The 13,465-nt window shown below is 40.2% G+C and overlaps 2 protein-coding genes across 2 annotated transcripts; both read right to left on the bottom strand.

Moving 5' to 3' along the window:
* On the bottom strand, positions 1 to 4,196 carry fnta (farnesyltransferase, CAAX box, subunit alpha). Its single transcript, XM_083980464.1, has 9 exons — positions 3,990 to 4,196; positions 3,390 to 3,475; positions 2,955 to 3,069; positions 2,443 to 2,547; positions 2,153 to 2,279; positions 1,771 to 1,919; positions 1,580 to 1,642; positions 1,089 to 1,281; positions 1 to 968 (listed from the first exon to the last, which is right to left on the bottom strand). Exons 1-9 carry the CDS (start codon positions 4,115 to 4,117, stop codon positions 801 to 803), a joined length of 1,134 nt encoding a protein of 377 aa, XP_083836590.1. The 5' UTR covers positions 4,118 to 4,196; the 3' UTR covers positions 1 to 800.
* An 815-nt stretch (positions 4,197 to 5,011) lies between these two features.
* Positions 5,012 to 12,794, bottom strand: aup1 (AUP1 lipid droplet regulating VLDL assembly factor). The gene is made up of 12 exons (XM_083981173.1): positions 12,508 to 12,794; positions 11,383 to 11,520; positions 10,802 to 10,952; positions 9,995 to 10,182; positions 8,916 to 8,988; positions 8,311 to 8,384; positions 7,866 to 7,932; positions 7,476 to 7,578; positions 7,241 to 7,375; positions 6,979 to 7,121; positions 6,628 to 6,716; positions 5,012 to 5,381 (listed from the first exon to the last, which is right to left on the bottom strand). Exons 1-12 carry the CDS (start codon positions 12,546 to 12,548, stop codon positions 5,336 to 5,338), a joined length of 1,248 nt encoding a protein of 415 aa, XP_083837299.1. The 5' UTR covers positions 12,549 to 12,794; the 3' UTR covers positions 5,012 to 5,335.
* Between the last annotated feature and the right edge of the window lie 671 nt (positions 12,795 to 13,465).

Here is a 13,465-nt window from a genome sequence, read left to right as displayed (position 1 = left end):
CTTTATTGTGACAGATCACCGGCAAATTAGTTTCACAAACCACTGTGTTACCACAAGCCTTAATGTTTCATTATGCTTTGTGTACATGACAGTACATGAGTCCTCTCACTAATTTCACCAAACAGTCGAGACATGTTCTACTGGAGACGGTGCTTTACTTACGGACTTGTTTTGGCGTCACTGTGTGAACATTCAAACACATCCCTGTATGAGGGGAAACTCCTACACACTAACGCATCAATTACATATTAAAAAACATGTCAAAATGCTCCTGCTGGTAAACATTGCTCTCTGATCAGATATGAATTCAAGATGTGGACCAACAGATACTCGATGATTATAAACTGGTCATTTGAGGTTATGCAGACCCACGCGCAGAGGTGTTACCAGCCCCCATAGCTGGGTGCTGCTGTCAGTAAGTCTGAAGAGTAGAACAGCCACTTTATTAAATCTAAAGCTGCCAATAAATGTATGACACTCTCTAATGTGTAATTAGATATAGTCAGTTATAATTGTGGTTTAAGGTGAGGCAGACGGCAATAATCTGATGCAACACGTCCAATTAGATTTCAGTAAGCAGGAGATTTACTGAAAGCTAGTGACAAATATTAGTTGACTTGTATCTGTAGTTGTTGGTCTTAATTCCTTTCCCTACATGACCTTTTTAGTGGTGGCGTTAAACTTTTTTCAGCAATAAACATTTTAGCAATTTACAGTAATATCAAACCACCTGGGTTGGTTCTGCCGACAGTATTAACAAAGCGGGTAAGGAGTGGAAATGGTGCGAGTCTCCTGGAGGTCTAGCTCATTTCCTGCTGCTCAGACACTGGCACCGAAGGCTCAGGGTTGCCTGCCGCAGGCTCGTCAGTGGGATCACTGCTTCCATACTTTCCCTTTAAAGAACGTCCCAAAAACAGCCAGTACTCCTTACGGATGGTGTCCTTCTCCTGTGCCAGTTGTTCACAAATCTTCCGAGGAGGCACAGACACAGAAAAAGGGTGAGAAATCAATATCAATTATATTATTTCGGGGTTCAAGTTTAGGTTGCAACAAATTTGATTGTTTTTTGCCTTGAGCAGAGCACTTACTTCTAGAGCCTTTCGTAAAGTTTCCTTTTGCTCCTCTTCCTCCACGTTTTCCTTTTGGTTACTCATCTCCAAGGCATCCTCGTAGCAATCAAAGAGAAATGCTAGAAGGTAAGGTGAACAGTGTGTCTCCTTCAGCTCCAGGACTCTCTCTAGCAGACCTGGCTGAGATGACAGACCTCTGTCTTGCAGCATCCTTGGGGAAGAAGAAGAAAAAAAGGATACTGTCAGTGAGCTTTTCCATTTTTAATAACAGAGCCTCTACCCGGTTTTTCCCCCTCTAGCATGTCATATATTGTGGATGTCTGAACGGGCAGGGCACACAAAAATGTCAGTGATTCTACTCAGAATAAGAATAGAAAATCTCTTTTGCTGCAGCTCTGACCCAGATGATAACTTCATACATCAGATAAAATATAAACATGTTTTCCATTTGCAGTTTACCGGGGGTTTTACTGTAGAAAAAATAATTTGTTTTGTGTTTTTCACCTTACCCTTTCAAATAGTTCCACGCACTTTCATTGTGGGGAGCCTTCTTGATCTGGTTCAGACAGTACCTTGCATCAATAACATAAAATAAAGGATTGGTCAAATATTAGCAGCAGAAAAAAAACTCCTTAGGGAACTGTACTGTCTCCACAACACTGTCAGAGGTGCAAATTAACTGCTAGTCTAAAGTACTCACTGTATCTCTCTCTCCACGATGGCTGGATCAGAGAAACCTGTAGTGTGAGAAATTACAAAATGCCTCTGGTTCCATGCAGAGTTGTTCCTCACATCTTCTTCCAAAAGATTTTCCACGAACTCCAGCTCATTATCCCAGAGTTTGTACTCCTTGAAATTGAATAAAACAAGTGTTGGCATCAGACCTGTTTATGCAATCACACAGTGCTTTTAGTGGTGGCCCTGCAATGCTGAACACAAATAACGCCTAAAGGAGGACTCAAACAAACAACCAAATTAATAAGTGAAGGATTCAGTCTGGCAGAGAGGTTCACTGTGGGCAGAAAACTGGATGTCATTCCTCAGTTTAAATGCCAAACTCCGCCAAGAGCTGCAACACCTACCTGGATGACCCACTGTCTGTGCTGCCAAGCGTGGTAGTTCTTCGCATCTTGGCTGAGAATGTCTGCAATGAACTCCAGTTCCTCTGTGGGGTCGTTCAACCACTCCACCACCATACGTCTGTGATGCCTGGAAGACGAGTTAGGACACCCATCCTTCTATTTGATGTTTTCATTAAACTGAGTAATAGACATGTCCTGCTCCCACCCTCCTTTTTTTTCTCCCAGTGTCAGATAATCAACAGTAGATATTGTAGATAAACATGACATGAAGCAAATTTGCCAACACTCACCACACTTGATAGTTTTTGGGTTGCTCCTCGATGATGTTAGTAATGTATCTCATCTCTTCTCTCAGGTCTTTTGACAGGGCTTGCAGTAATACTCGCCGGTAGTGCCTGCACATTATCAAACCCACACTGTGTTTAAATTTCATTTCTCATAGGACAGACAGTCATTTGTACTGCTCCTTCTTAAATTATTATTGAAATGACAAATAATATGAAAATAAAATGACTAAATAGGACCCTGTGAGACTGAGACCCAACAATATAATTGTTTCTTTGTTTCTTACTTGTCCTTTAGGTTCCAGCTCTACATAATACATGTCACATGACCCAAGGATTTAATTGCTCGCTACAGTCTAACGCTTTGTTCAAGCACCATTTAAAAAGTCATTCAGGAAACTATAATCTTTAACTGAAAATTATCTTTCAAAATGCTCCACCTCCCTGCTATATTATGAAAATGAGACACCAATAAAACACCATTAGTTTCCCATGTTCCATACAAGGACTGTACTCACCACACTGTGTAATTTGCAGCATTAAGCTCAATGGCCTCTCCTGTCAAGGCAAAGGCCCGGTCACTTTTTTCATCATTCTTCAGGAGTGCACGGAAATAGTCGTAGACATCTGAGACTGTTGAGGGAATACAATATATGTATTTATAAAACAACATTGCTCTGACTTAGACAGAAGCTGATGGGAATAAAATGTGGCCGTTTGCACCGGTGGCTCTAAGAGTTTCTGCTGTGCAATTTATTTGAGAACTGGAAAAAGACAACACTTGAACCCTTTTGCTCATTTTGACTAACAAACACAAATAAAATATGTTAAAAAATACAGTTATTGCATGTACATTGCATCATAGTGAGCTACAGGTGGTTACTTGTCAACTTCAACCTCCTGGTGTCCTCTAATACTGAACGTGACTCCCATTTATAACTACACAATCTTACACTTTTCAGAGTAGGCGATCTTCACTACAGGATTTGGTCCATCATCTTGCGGGACAGGCTCCAGGTCGGCCCACTCCTTTCTGTCTCTGAAACACAAAAACACGGGGGTGGGTTTCCTGGCTGCTCACCTACAACATGGCCAACTGGGAGGCAGCTACACCAACCAGCTCACTGTGCTACCAGGCGAGAACATTTGTTAAACAAATGTGATGATGTGATAAGTTGGTGTTGCAGTGTTTGTCGTAACGTTACGTCAGGACACTATTATTATATATAATATACACACTAATATATAATATACCACTGACTGTGTCGGGTCTGTGATGGTCCACTGTGGACTGGGCGGAGGGCTGAACCAATCAATTAACACTGATCTATCACCAATACTCACGTTTTAGCAGTTTACTGTGGAGTCTACTGACACTACACACAATGTAACTCTGGCAAGTCGCCCAGGAAAGTGAAAGTAAACTATAAGTTATGTTTTTACAAACTTTAAAACAGTGGAGGAAGAAGAAGTTGGTTAGTTAGTTAGTCACCGTTAGAGCAGCTACAGAGCTAACCACTCAAACAATCATGAAAACTGTTAACAGACACTACCTGTAAAATAAATATCGAGTCGGGTCAACGACATAATCATCCAGGAGTTGGTCCTCGGCCTCCACATCAAACTCATTGTCTTCTTTAACCCCTACAGGTTCATTCAAAGTTTCTTCGACACCTGACATTGCTAACTCGTTAGCTTAATCGCGTCTCTGCTCCGTGAGGCAGGAAGTAAACGTCACTTCCGGTGAGGCGGAATGCTGCCTTTACGTGCTGTAGGAAACCACAGCTCTCACTGAGTATTGGTGCGGCCGAAAAGGGTCGTGTAGCCCGATAGACATATGTAGCCAGCATGTGTGTGGAAAAACGAAATGCGCTGTGCAGATATCCAGGATTTATCGGCCAGAAATCTCAGAAACGTTCCCTGAGATGTAAGATGGCGGGATGTGACGTTTATGTGCGTGTACCTGGCTGGATCCAGACTAACCAGATCTATCAAAACAATGTTAATGTTCACTTAGATCGTATCAGGATCAAGTACATATTTTGAGGACAGTCGAGGACAGTTTGCCCTATGAATATATATTATTTACATGGTTGACTTGTTTCAACCATTAAAAAAAAAAAACATGCACAAGATTTACACATTGGTTTTGTTCATACGAATTGAGACTCAACTTTGTGTGACCTTCCCATTTTCTACCCAGCTGAATTTACTCACTATGACTCAGTAGTCTCAAGTCTTGGACAGTTTTTGTATTCATGTGTAAATCTCCCCTAAAGCTGGAGAGGACAGAAGAGACTTCAGGCCATTTCCCTCTACAAGTGTTATGGGACCACTGAGCTTCAGCAGCTTAAGTGGAAATGTACTGTATTTTCTGGCTCCCTCTTATGGCAGGATTTGGTTATCTTGCATTAGATTAAATAAAATGTAAGCTTGAACTTTTCAAACAAATCATTCACATTAAAATTTAAAACCTTCAGCACAAACATATCAGATTGGGTTAACCTTGGAACATCTGAATCAAATCCCAATATAGCAACAGAACTGTGATGTATTTGGAATAATTTTGTAAAAGCAAGGTCAAGCTGAACTTTATTTTCATCAACGACTCTGGACATTATAAAAATAAATAGATGATTCACAGTCAGTGGATCATAATACAAATTGTTATCAAAATGATGTATCAGCCAGAATGAAGAATTAAAGACATGCATAATAACCATTGCATCAACTTATACATGTTCTGAATACTTGTCTCCATTGTTTGCAATTAACAAAATCTGTTTTGTAACAGAACATGTTGACAGAATATAAAATCACCATTCAAATTAGACAGCTATGCAAGTAGTATATGCTTCTTTCTGACAAATTTTCAATGATGGCTTGACCCGAGGTGTGTTCAGTGACTGTCGTCTTGATCCAGTCCATGTTTTTCAATGTAGCGTCTGGGAGAGAAAAACAGATAAAACATCATTCAGTGTTTACACCACACATGACAGTAACTGGTTAAACACACTCACGCACACCTGATATAAATGGTAAAAGACATGTTAGCCCTTTCAAAACTGCTCCGGACTCATTGTCGTTAATGTCACAAATTGCAAACATTGTTATTAAAGTTATTATAGCACACACACCTGAACAAACAGTTGGTAATTTACACATCCAGCAGCTACAGAGCAACAATCTGACACCAATATTCATTCTCCTCCCACCCCATAGAAAAATATCTGGCTCTGAGAGCTAATTGCTCCTCTGTGGTCAGCAGCTAGTAGCTAACTTTGTCTGTAATGGGCTCCCTACTATATGATGAGTTCATTAAAGATTTTGACTGACAACAGTTGCCTACCACATCTAAAAATACAGTAGAGAGAGCAGCGAGCAAAAACCAAAATAGTTGAGTTATGGGCAGAAAAACCAGAAACAATGAGCTAAATGATGCGTCTGGATTTGGCTGTCACCAGTGGGGGCATAAAGATGCTGGAAGTCTCCAGAGAGCTGGGGGGGGGGGGGGGGGGGGGGGGGGGGGGGGCAGTGTTGGTTGCATCAATACAACTAGCTTCTTTCTCATTAAACAGTTATCTGACGCATTGTTTCATACAGAAATACTGATTATTGTGACTTTAAAGTTAAACCAGTGCATACAATGCAGAGAGGTGTCTGAACAAAACCTTTGAACTTCATGACACAGACATTTGTCAGGTGTCATCTATTCTAGTGGTTAATTATTTTAGGTGGATGTCGTGTTGGTCACTCGACTCTCAATGACTTGTTCCCTCACTGCTGTGAACAAATCTGCAGGGTCTAAATTAGCAATGACAGGGTTATTTTTACAGAAGACTCTAGCCTGGCACATCTGTAACACTATGTAGAATTAGTATTGAGTGACAGACACAACCCTAGGAATGAATTCAAAGTAAATCTCAAACCAAATGAATATTGCATAACTGTTCACTTCTGCACAACTGCAAGATGTTGTGCATAATGAAGCAGCGCTGGCTGTTCTGAGGTGTCTTATTAACATGAGCTGAACAGACACAGCATTTCCAGGGAGTGCGGAAATATATGATTAAAACAAATGTTAAGAGACAATCAGAAAATTTAATTCCACCATGTACGTCCGACCTTCCAGCCATTTCTGCTGCACTATTAACATAAATGCAAATCCTTTTAGAAAGAAAAAAAACCCACCTTCTTGCAAAATTATACAACGCTTCTTTTCTCTCTTGGAGAGACAAATGTCTGTCAGTAGGTGATTTCCCGAAAGATTTGGCAGCAGGCTGTAAATGGAAAAAAAGAATTGTGATGCATGTTCTGCACAAATTAAATCTACTTAAGTCTGTGACAACATCAAGTCTAACTAAACTAGAACCCCCCCCCCCCACACACACACACACACACACACACACATCTACATGCTTACATGCAACTCATAAATCCCAAGTAATCTAGGGAATATTGACTTCATATGTTCACAGAAAATGGATCCTAAATGACAAGTTAGAGAGCTCAGAGATGCAGTGTGCAGAACCAGAGTCAAACCTTTATGGTGGGAGCACAGGGACCAGAGGAGTAAGAGCTCATCTTTGAAGGCCCAAATGTAGAAGTCCCGGTCGCTTCCAGTGGAGTTTCCTCCTTGTTCTCCAGAAGATTTGTTATGGTGGTGTCAACGCAATTGGTTTTTGCTGTAGGTATACAAAAGACAAGTGTACGTGCATGAGAAGTTGCAGAGTGGCAGCACATAGCAACAAGGTGGCAGGGATGTTGGGTCGAAAAGTAAATGTGCGTTGGAACTGTGTCATACCCAGCTCCTTTATAATGACATTCAGTGGGACATGGGGCAGCACGTCCTTCACTTGCTGGGCCATCTTAGAAATCCTATGATCATCTGTCCCCAAACTCTGGATGAAACCAAGTCCAATGGAGCCAGGTCTGACACCTAGTGTCAGGAAAAGAATAGTTGACTTCCTCACAAACAAAGAGCTCAGTCTCTATATGGAAAGAATTGGATGTATCGATGGTTAATGTCATTTACGTACTTCCAGTTGTTTGTGGCACGCTGTGTCTTTTCCTTTTGATGTGCTCTGCTTTATCAGCTTTAGTGATCTTGGTAGAGACCAAGCTGAGTTCACTTGCTAGTAGCTAGAAGACACACATAGGATAGACTGTTAGTGTATCACTGCAGCAAGAAAAGCAGAATGACAAGGAAATAGTGAAACTAATGGTCAATATAAAGATGGTAAATCAGAAATCCAAGAATGTTGTGTTTTAGGAAACTATAATTCCTTGCAGTTAACCAAAGAAGGATAGGGGTGTAGAAATACATTACCGTAACTATAAAACTGTATGGGATGTTTTTCTACACATTTGTTTTTACTGTTACAAAGCTCTGTTCATGACACCACTGGACTGGTTAACGTTGGTTTTACCTCCTGGACTTTGTTGGCAACCTCCTGTGTGGACTCGCCATCTTGTCTGGAGACTGGTGGGAGCCAGCTGGGATCAAAATCACAAAACCAAACAAAGCAACGTTAAGACATCAGATGTGACAACAGTTATGGCAGAACAGAAATGCTCAAATTCATCTTAGAAACTGAATTTGGAGCTTGTAACTTTTAAAATTTTCTACAAAAGTAGTTTAGTTGAAAACCGTAATAAAACTCATGTTCATTAGTGGTGAGAAGAGACAAACATGGAGTTGTTACTTGTGTTAAAACCAGGCGATTGTTTCATGTACTCTGTGGATCTAATTTACGTAATTTGCATCTCTGATCTTGATGATGATTATGTAATTATTAGCCTGTGCAGAATTATCCTGATTTAATTACAGAAGCAATTGCTGATAGAAAAATAATGATACAAATTATTTAGTACCTTACATGATACACTGTACATGGAGCAAAAAATGTCCACAAGAGCTCCATCAACCAAGTGGACTCTGGTGTGCTCTATGGACAGACAAAAGACAACCATGTCAGTCACAGTGTTTTATTCCAGTGTAATCATACCTGTGGTGAGGTGTCGTGGTGACGCAAACAATCCTGAAACAGTTCACAAATAACTAGTAAAAGTCTAACTTTAGTCACTGCTGCACAGCAACGCAAGACAGAATTACTGTGAACTCAGATGGCTGGATTAGATTTAGGCTGCCCACACTAAGTAGCTTGCTGCTACTTCCAAGAATATTCACTCATTTTGTAATGATTTCCCACAGCTTAGAAATGGTACATAAAATGCATTACTCTCCCTCATTGATTTTCTTACCTCCTCTGTGAATTGACATTTTGCATTTTAGTACGCTGTTAAAAGCAGCCACACCGTTACCTTTTTATCTCACTACTAAACACAACACACTATTCTCCCTCAATGTAATTGTTTCATAGCACATGCACACTCACACACACACACACACACACACAAACACCATTAACATGATATCCACATTTATCCATCTGATCCCAAAAGTCAGTTGACATTACCAAAGCAATCAATGGTCTGGTCACCCGTAAGGCCACAGGCTGAATGGAGTCAGTCAGAGAGAAAGGCCAGGAACTGAGGGGATAACAATACATAGATTATATACGTTGGATAACCAAATAAAGAGAACATTTTCAATACAGTCAGATCTATTTCATTGTTTCCCTTACAGCAGCAAAGCAATGTGGAGCAGAAGAAAAATATTATGTTGTGTGAGAAAATTCTGCAGCTTCTCAAGACCAAGAGAAGTTGTAAGTTGTTTCCCCAACTGAAGGACAGTCTAAGCAAACATCTCCCAAAAAAAGGCTAGCATCAGCAGTACTGTTTTTGCTGCAATGTAAAGCTAGCCACATTCACAGGAAGTCACGTTAATTAGCTGCTTCTCATTATCTGTTTGTACGGTGTTACAATCCTTTGTTTGTAATCATAGCCAGCGGCTCCACAGGCACAGTGATTTAACTACCTCACTTACTTACCAAGTAAACATCCTGTACAAAAACACCTTGACAGTCGAATTATATTTCTATTTTCAGACGAGTCTATTAAACCTGGTTGGTTAGGAAGAGCAGGTAGAGTGAGCTTATTAGAGCAAATGCAACTAACAAAAGCAAACTAACCATTTTAGTTACTGAGAAGTTTCTTTTTGATGCACAAATAACTGCATATAAAGGTGTCCAGCTGTCAGTGACCTGTTTCAGGTCAATTTATTCACTGTGTGTGTCATATCAACCACATTTCAAAACTGCTGCAGTTTCACTTCCTTACACTAATGCGTCCACACAACTCTGGAGGGAAATTAGTGAGGGGAAACTGCCGCCACAGTAATTCATCTCCAGTCTCAAAGTGCCATGGAAGAGGGATGATCATTTGTGTCTGGCTTCATCACTGTTTCTTTTAACAGCTAAAGTTTTGAGGGTTCATGTGCAAAATACAGATGGAGTTCAACTTGTAGTGTTGTTGTGGTTTACAGCCGATTTAGTTGGTAAATAAGAAAGAATTGTTCAAAACCAGAAGAGCTGAAACGAAATTTGGGATCTTACATTGACTGGTTTCCACTGCCGTGCAAAATATTTATACGGACCTGAACTTGAGCAGGCCAGCGCGGCCGTTTGTGGTGTCCTCTTCAGGAAACAGGAGCAAAGGTGCGGTGCCTTCAGTGGAACAATATCTCTGAAGAGACTCTCCTATTGCTCCCTGACCAGATGTTGAATGGATTTCAAAGAAGCCTCTGGCCCAACACACGAAGCCTGTGGAGCCCTCTAGCTGGGGCTGATGAGCACAAAGAGACAGAGAAGGATCACCAAACAGTGCTATCAATACATCTAACAATGCACAGAAAAGTATGTCGCACAGAGCAAAAAAGACAAAGACATTTTTGTCACTGAGGGATGGTAAGCTGGTCCAGACAGTGAGCAGGTAAGACTTTAACATGGCTTCATGCACCACTGCCCACACAGTCTCCCGTGCAAATATACATTTGTCATCTGCAGCCAAGTGTTTCGACAGAACATGATGTGCTTTCATCCTTGCAGTTTCACCTAGGGAGCGTTCGTAGAGCTTCAAAAGTAATACTGACATGTGGGTGATCTAAAAAGGGTTTGCAACTGCTCCAGTTGTTAACACAAAGCCCAATGAAAACTGCCAACACACAAGCCTAATCATGTTGTAAAGTTAATCTATGACTATCAATACTATGATATGAATAGCTCTGATTTGAGAGTTAATTTTAATATTTAAGCGCATGTCCACAATTAGTCACTGCCGATGTAACCGCTAATTTGTGCTGACAGGTTGTGCTGTGTTCTTGTAATGTGAAATGGCTCAAATGTTTAAAACATACTGTATGAAATAGCTTGGCAAAGATACAATGTAAAAGTCGAACACTCACAGTATTGCAGGGGATCAGAAGGTTGATGATGTTGTGGTCAAAGTCTGTCACATGATTGCATATGTATAGCTTGGTGTTTTTGTCCCTGGAGCGAGGGTTTTTCTGTCTCACATGCATTCCAAGGACTGAGCACATAACTCTCACAATAAATCTGAAAGTAAAGAAAGAAAAGTGGATGTTAACAGGATGTAACTGTTAAATGCGAGGAAACCAAACTTCCTAACATACGATGAATGTGTGTTGTTAGCAACAACCTAGATCATCATAACTCTTTTTATCTGTCCAAACTGTTTATCAAATTATATGTTAAGGTCTTTACCTTTAATTTTACATAGGAATAGAAATTAATATGGGTATAGGTCTCATTTACAGAAGGCCACTGTGTCAGCAATTATAACTGTGAGAGTAGGCCATGCTGAGTTCTTTTTAAAGGGATGCACAGGATCAACATACAGTTGTTTGTTAAAGCATAACCCTTTGATTACAGAATGACTTGTGTGACCACTACCACAGATACTGCTGCCGCAACAATAATACTGCTGCATTAAAATAAATATATAAATGACTAAAAAAATACTTGCCTTCTAACAAAACTTTCTGGGAGCGCACAGCTGACCAAGAACACGTGTATACCAATAAAAATCCGTATTAACATCAAACAGATGCCAACTGGAGAGTAGATCAACAACAGTAGGAGAACAACTGGATCTTTAGGGAACCTGTGCAAAGAACACAAAACAGTTTTTCAGGGATTTAAAAATGTTGCGTAAGTAACAAAGTCTCAATCCATGCTACTTGTGGACTGCACTTATTTACTTATTTATTATGACAGTTCTAATGTATCACATGGATAATCTCTATTTATGTAACAAAACCTACAGCCTGCACATAATATTGCTGGTACCCTTCTCTTTGTCGTTCGACGTCTGCTAAATGTGAATGTGAAGAACCACTTTAAGTTCAGAGAGTAATAATTACAACATAATTCAACTGATAAGTGAAGAATCAGTATCAGGGTTCAGTCTGAACTGTCATTTTCTTTTATCAGACGTGTCACTCAGTGGTTGGCTCAGCACTTTGGCGCTAGAGAACATCTGGGGTCGATCCAACATTTTTATTCGGTACTACTGAACATACTGGACTTATAATCCACCTGTATGTGAAATGTGGGCACAATTTTTACTTTTACTTTCACAAATCTGGAACTACTGACAAAGACATTCGTCATATTTCATATACACCGAGATACAAATACGATCTCAGTCCACTGTGCCAAGTTTAAAAGTTGGGTCTCTAAGAAAACACAACTCTCATTTGTTATATTTTGGTGTAATTTTACGTCGTCAAATTCAACAACTACTCACGTCTAATACAGCGAGTGGAAGCACAGCACAGTTTATGTGAACACTGAAATTATTATTGCGCCAACGATACACAATGAACACGATAATTGCTACATGAATGTTACCGTCCGTCACCTGCACACAGCTACATTAGCCAGCTAGCTGTGTGTTTTTCAGAGGGTTTGAGCCCTGTAGCAGGAAGACTACGGTAGTTAGCTGACAAACAAATGTCACCAATAACAGTATGTTGTATTTGCTGAACACACGTAGTAAGACAGTGGTGTTGCAATATCCGTGGCTAAGTATGATGAGCTGAAGGTTATCGGTGCAGCTTGTATGGCTGACTACCGTTAGCTGACTTACCGACGAAAGTCAAACATGTCTTCAATCCCCCGAGTCTCCATGTCTGCTCAGAGGCTAATGCTAAGAAGACAACCTGGTCCCTGGAAATAAAGTAGGCATTACGTTCACCACGGCAGTTTTGTCATCCGGCAGACAAACTGACAGCTAACGTCACTGTTCCTCGGATGAAAATGTTTTCGTCAGCTATGAGAGCGAGTTCAAAATGTTAGCTTAGCAACAGATGTTTCTAGCGGCGGTGCTAGCAGCGCTAGCGCCTCAGATTTCCGCAGCAAGAACAATACTTCCGGTCGGAGTCCTTCAGAATAAAAGCGCCACAAGGGTTTACCGATTCAAAAACGATTTCAAAATTAAAGCCCCTGGCTGGAAACTGCTGGAAATCAATTATGGTACGGTGTTTTGTTGCCATCTAGTGGTTAAAGTTGGTTTTCGCACGTAAATTATTATATCTCTGGATTGTGTCGATTGTGTCTGGATTGTGGAAAGTCTTATTATTATATAGAATGTAACTTGTGGCAACTGTGCACCTTCTGTCTCCTTATTACTTGTGTTTGTTTGTTTTTATATGTTTATTGTTCTAGTGTTGTTGCAGTGGTATCTGTACAAATTTCTTTCAGAACAATAATATCGAATCTAATCTATAAAGTGGTCAGTGGGATTCATGCATGTTTCAAAATCACCACGACCTTTCGCACTACAAAGACATAAACGTGCAGTAAATTCAGAAAATAACTTTATCTATTCCCAGAAAGACCTTATATTATTAATAGTAATTGGCAATTTATGACTGCCCTGCTGAACTTAATAAACTAGATGAACACCTGATTCAGAAAAAAACACAATGACACATGAACGACAAAATTTGATAGAATCAATTTCAATTTATCAATTACAAAGTACTGAGGATTTTGACTCAAGACTCTGATCTAAAATGTATGAAGTGACAGCAATTGTGAACATA

This window comes from Trachurus trachurus (assembly GCF_905171665.1).
Source record: "Trachurus trachurus genome assembly, chromosome: 10".
Classification (NCBI taxonomy): domain Eukaryota; kingdom Metazoa; phylum Chordata; class Actinopteri; order Carangiformes; family Carangidae; genus Trachurus; species Trachurus trachurus.
This window is presented reverse-complemented; position numbering and strand designations above follow the sequence as displayed.

Coding starts and splice junctions, on each gene's coding strand:
- fnta (XM_083980464.1), bottom strand. CDS start 4,117: ATGTCAGGTGTCGAAGAAACTTTGAATGAACCTGTAGGGGTTAAAGAA. Junction 2,548..2,954: donor GCTGCAAATTACACAGTGTG/GTGAGTACAGTC, acceptor GATAATGTGCAG/GCACTACCGGCGAGTATTAC. Junction 969..1,088: donor CTTTACGAAAGGCTCTAGAA/GTAAGTGCTCTG, acceptor CCTCCTCGGAAG/ATTTGTGAACAACTGGCACA.
- aup1 (XM_083981173.1), bottom strand. CDS start 12,548: ATGGAGACTCGGGGGATTGAAGACATGTTTGACTTTCGTCG. Junction 11,521..12,507: donor GACATGTTTGACTTTCGTCG/GTAAGTCAGCTA, acceptor TTCTTTGCACAG/GTTCCCTAAAGATCCAGTTG. Junction 8,385..8,915: donor CCAGACCATTGATTGCTTTG/GTAATGTCAACT, acceptor GTCTGTCCATAG/AGCACACCAGAGTCCACTTG.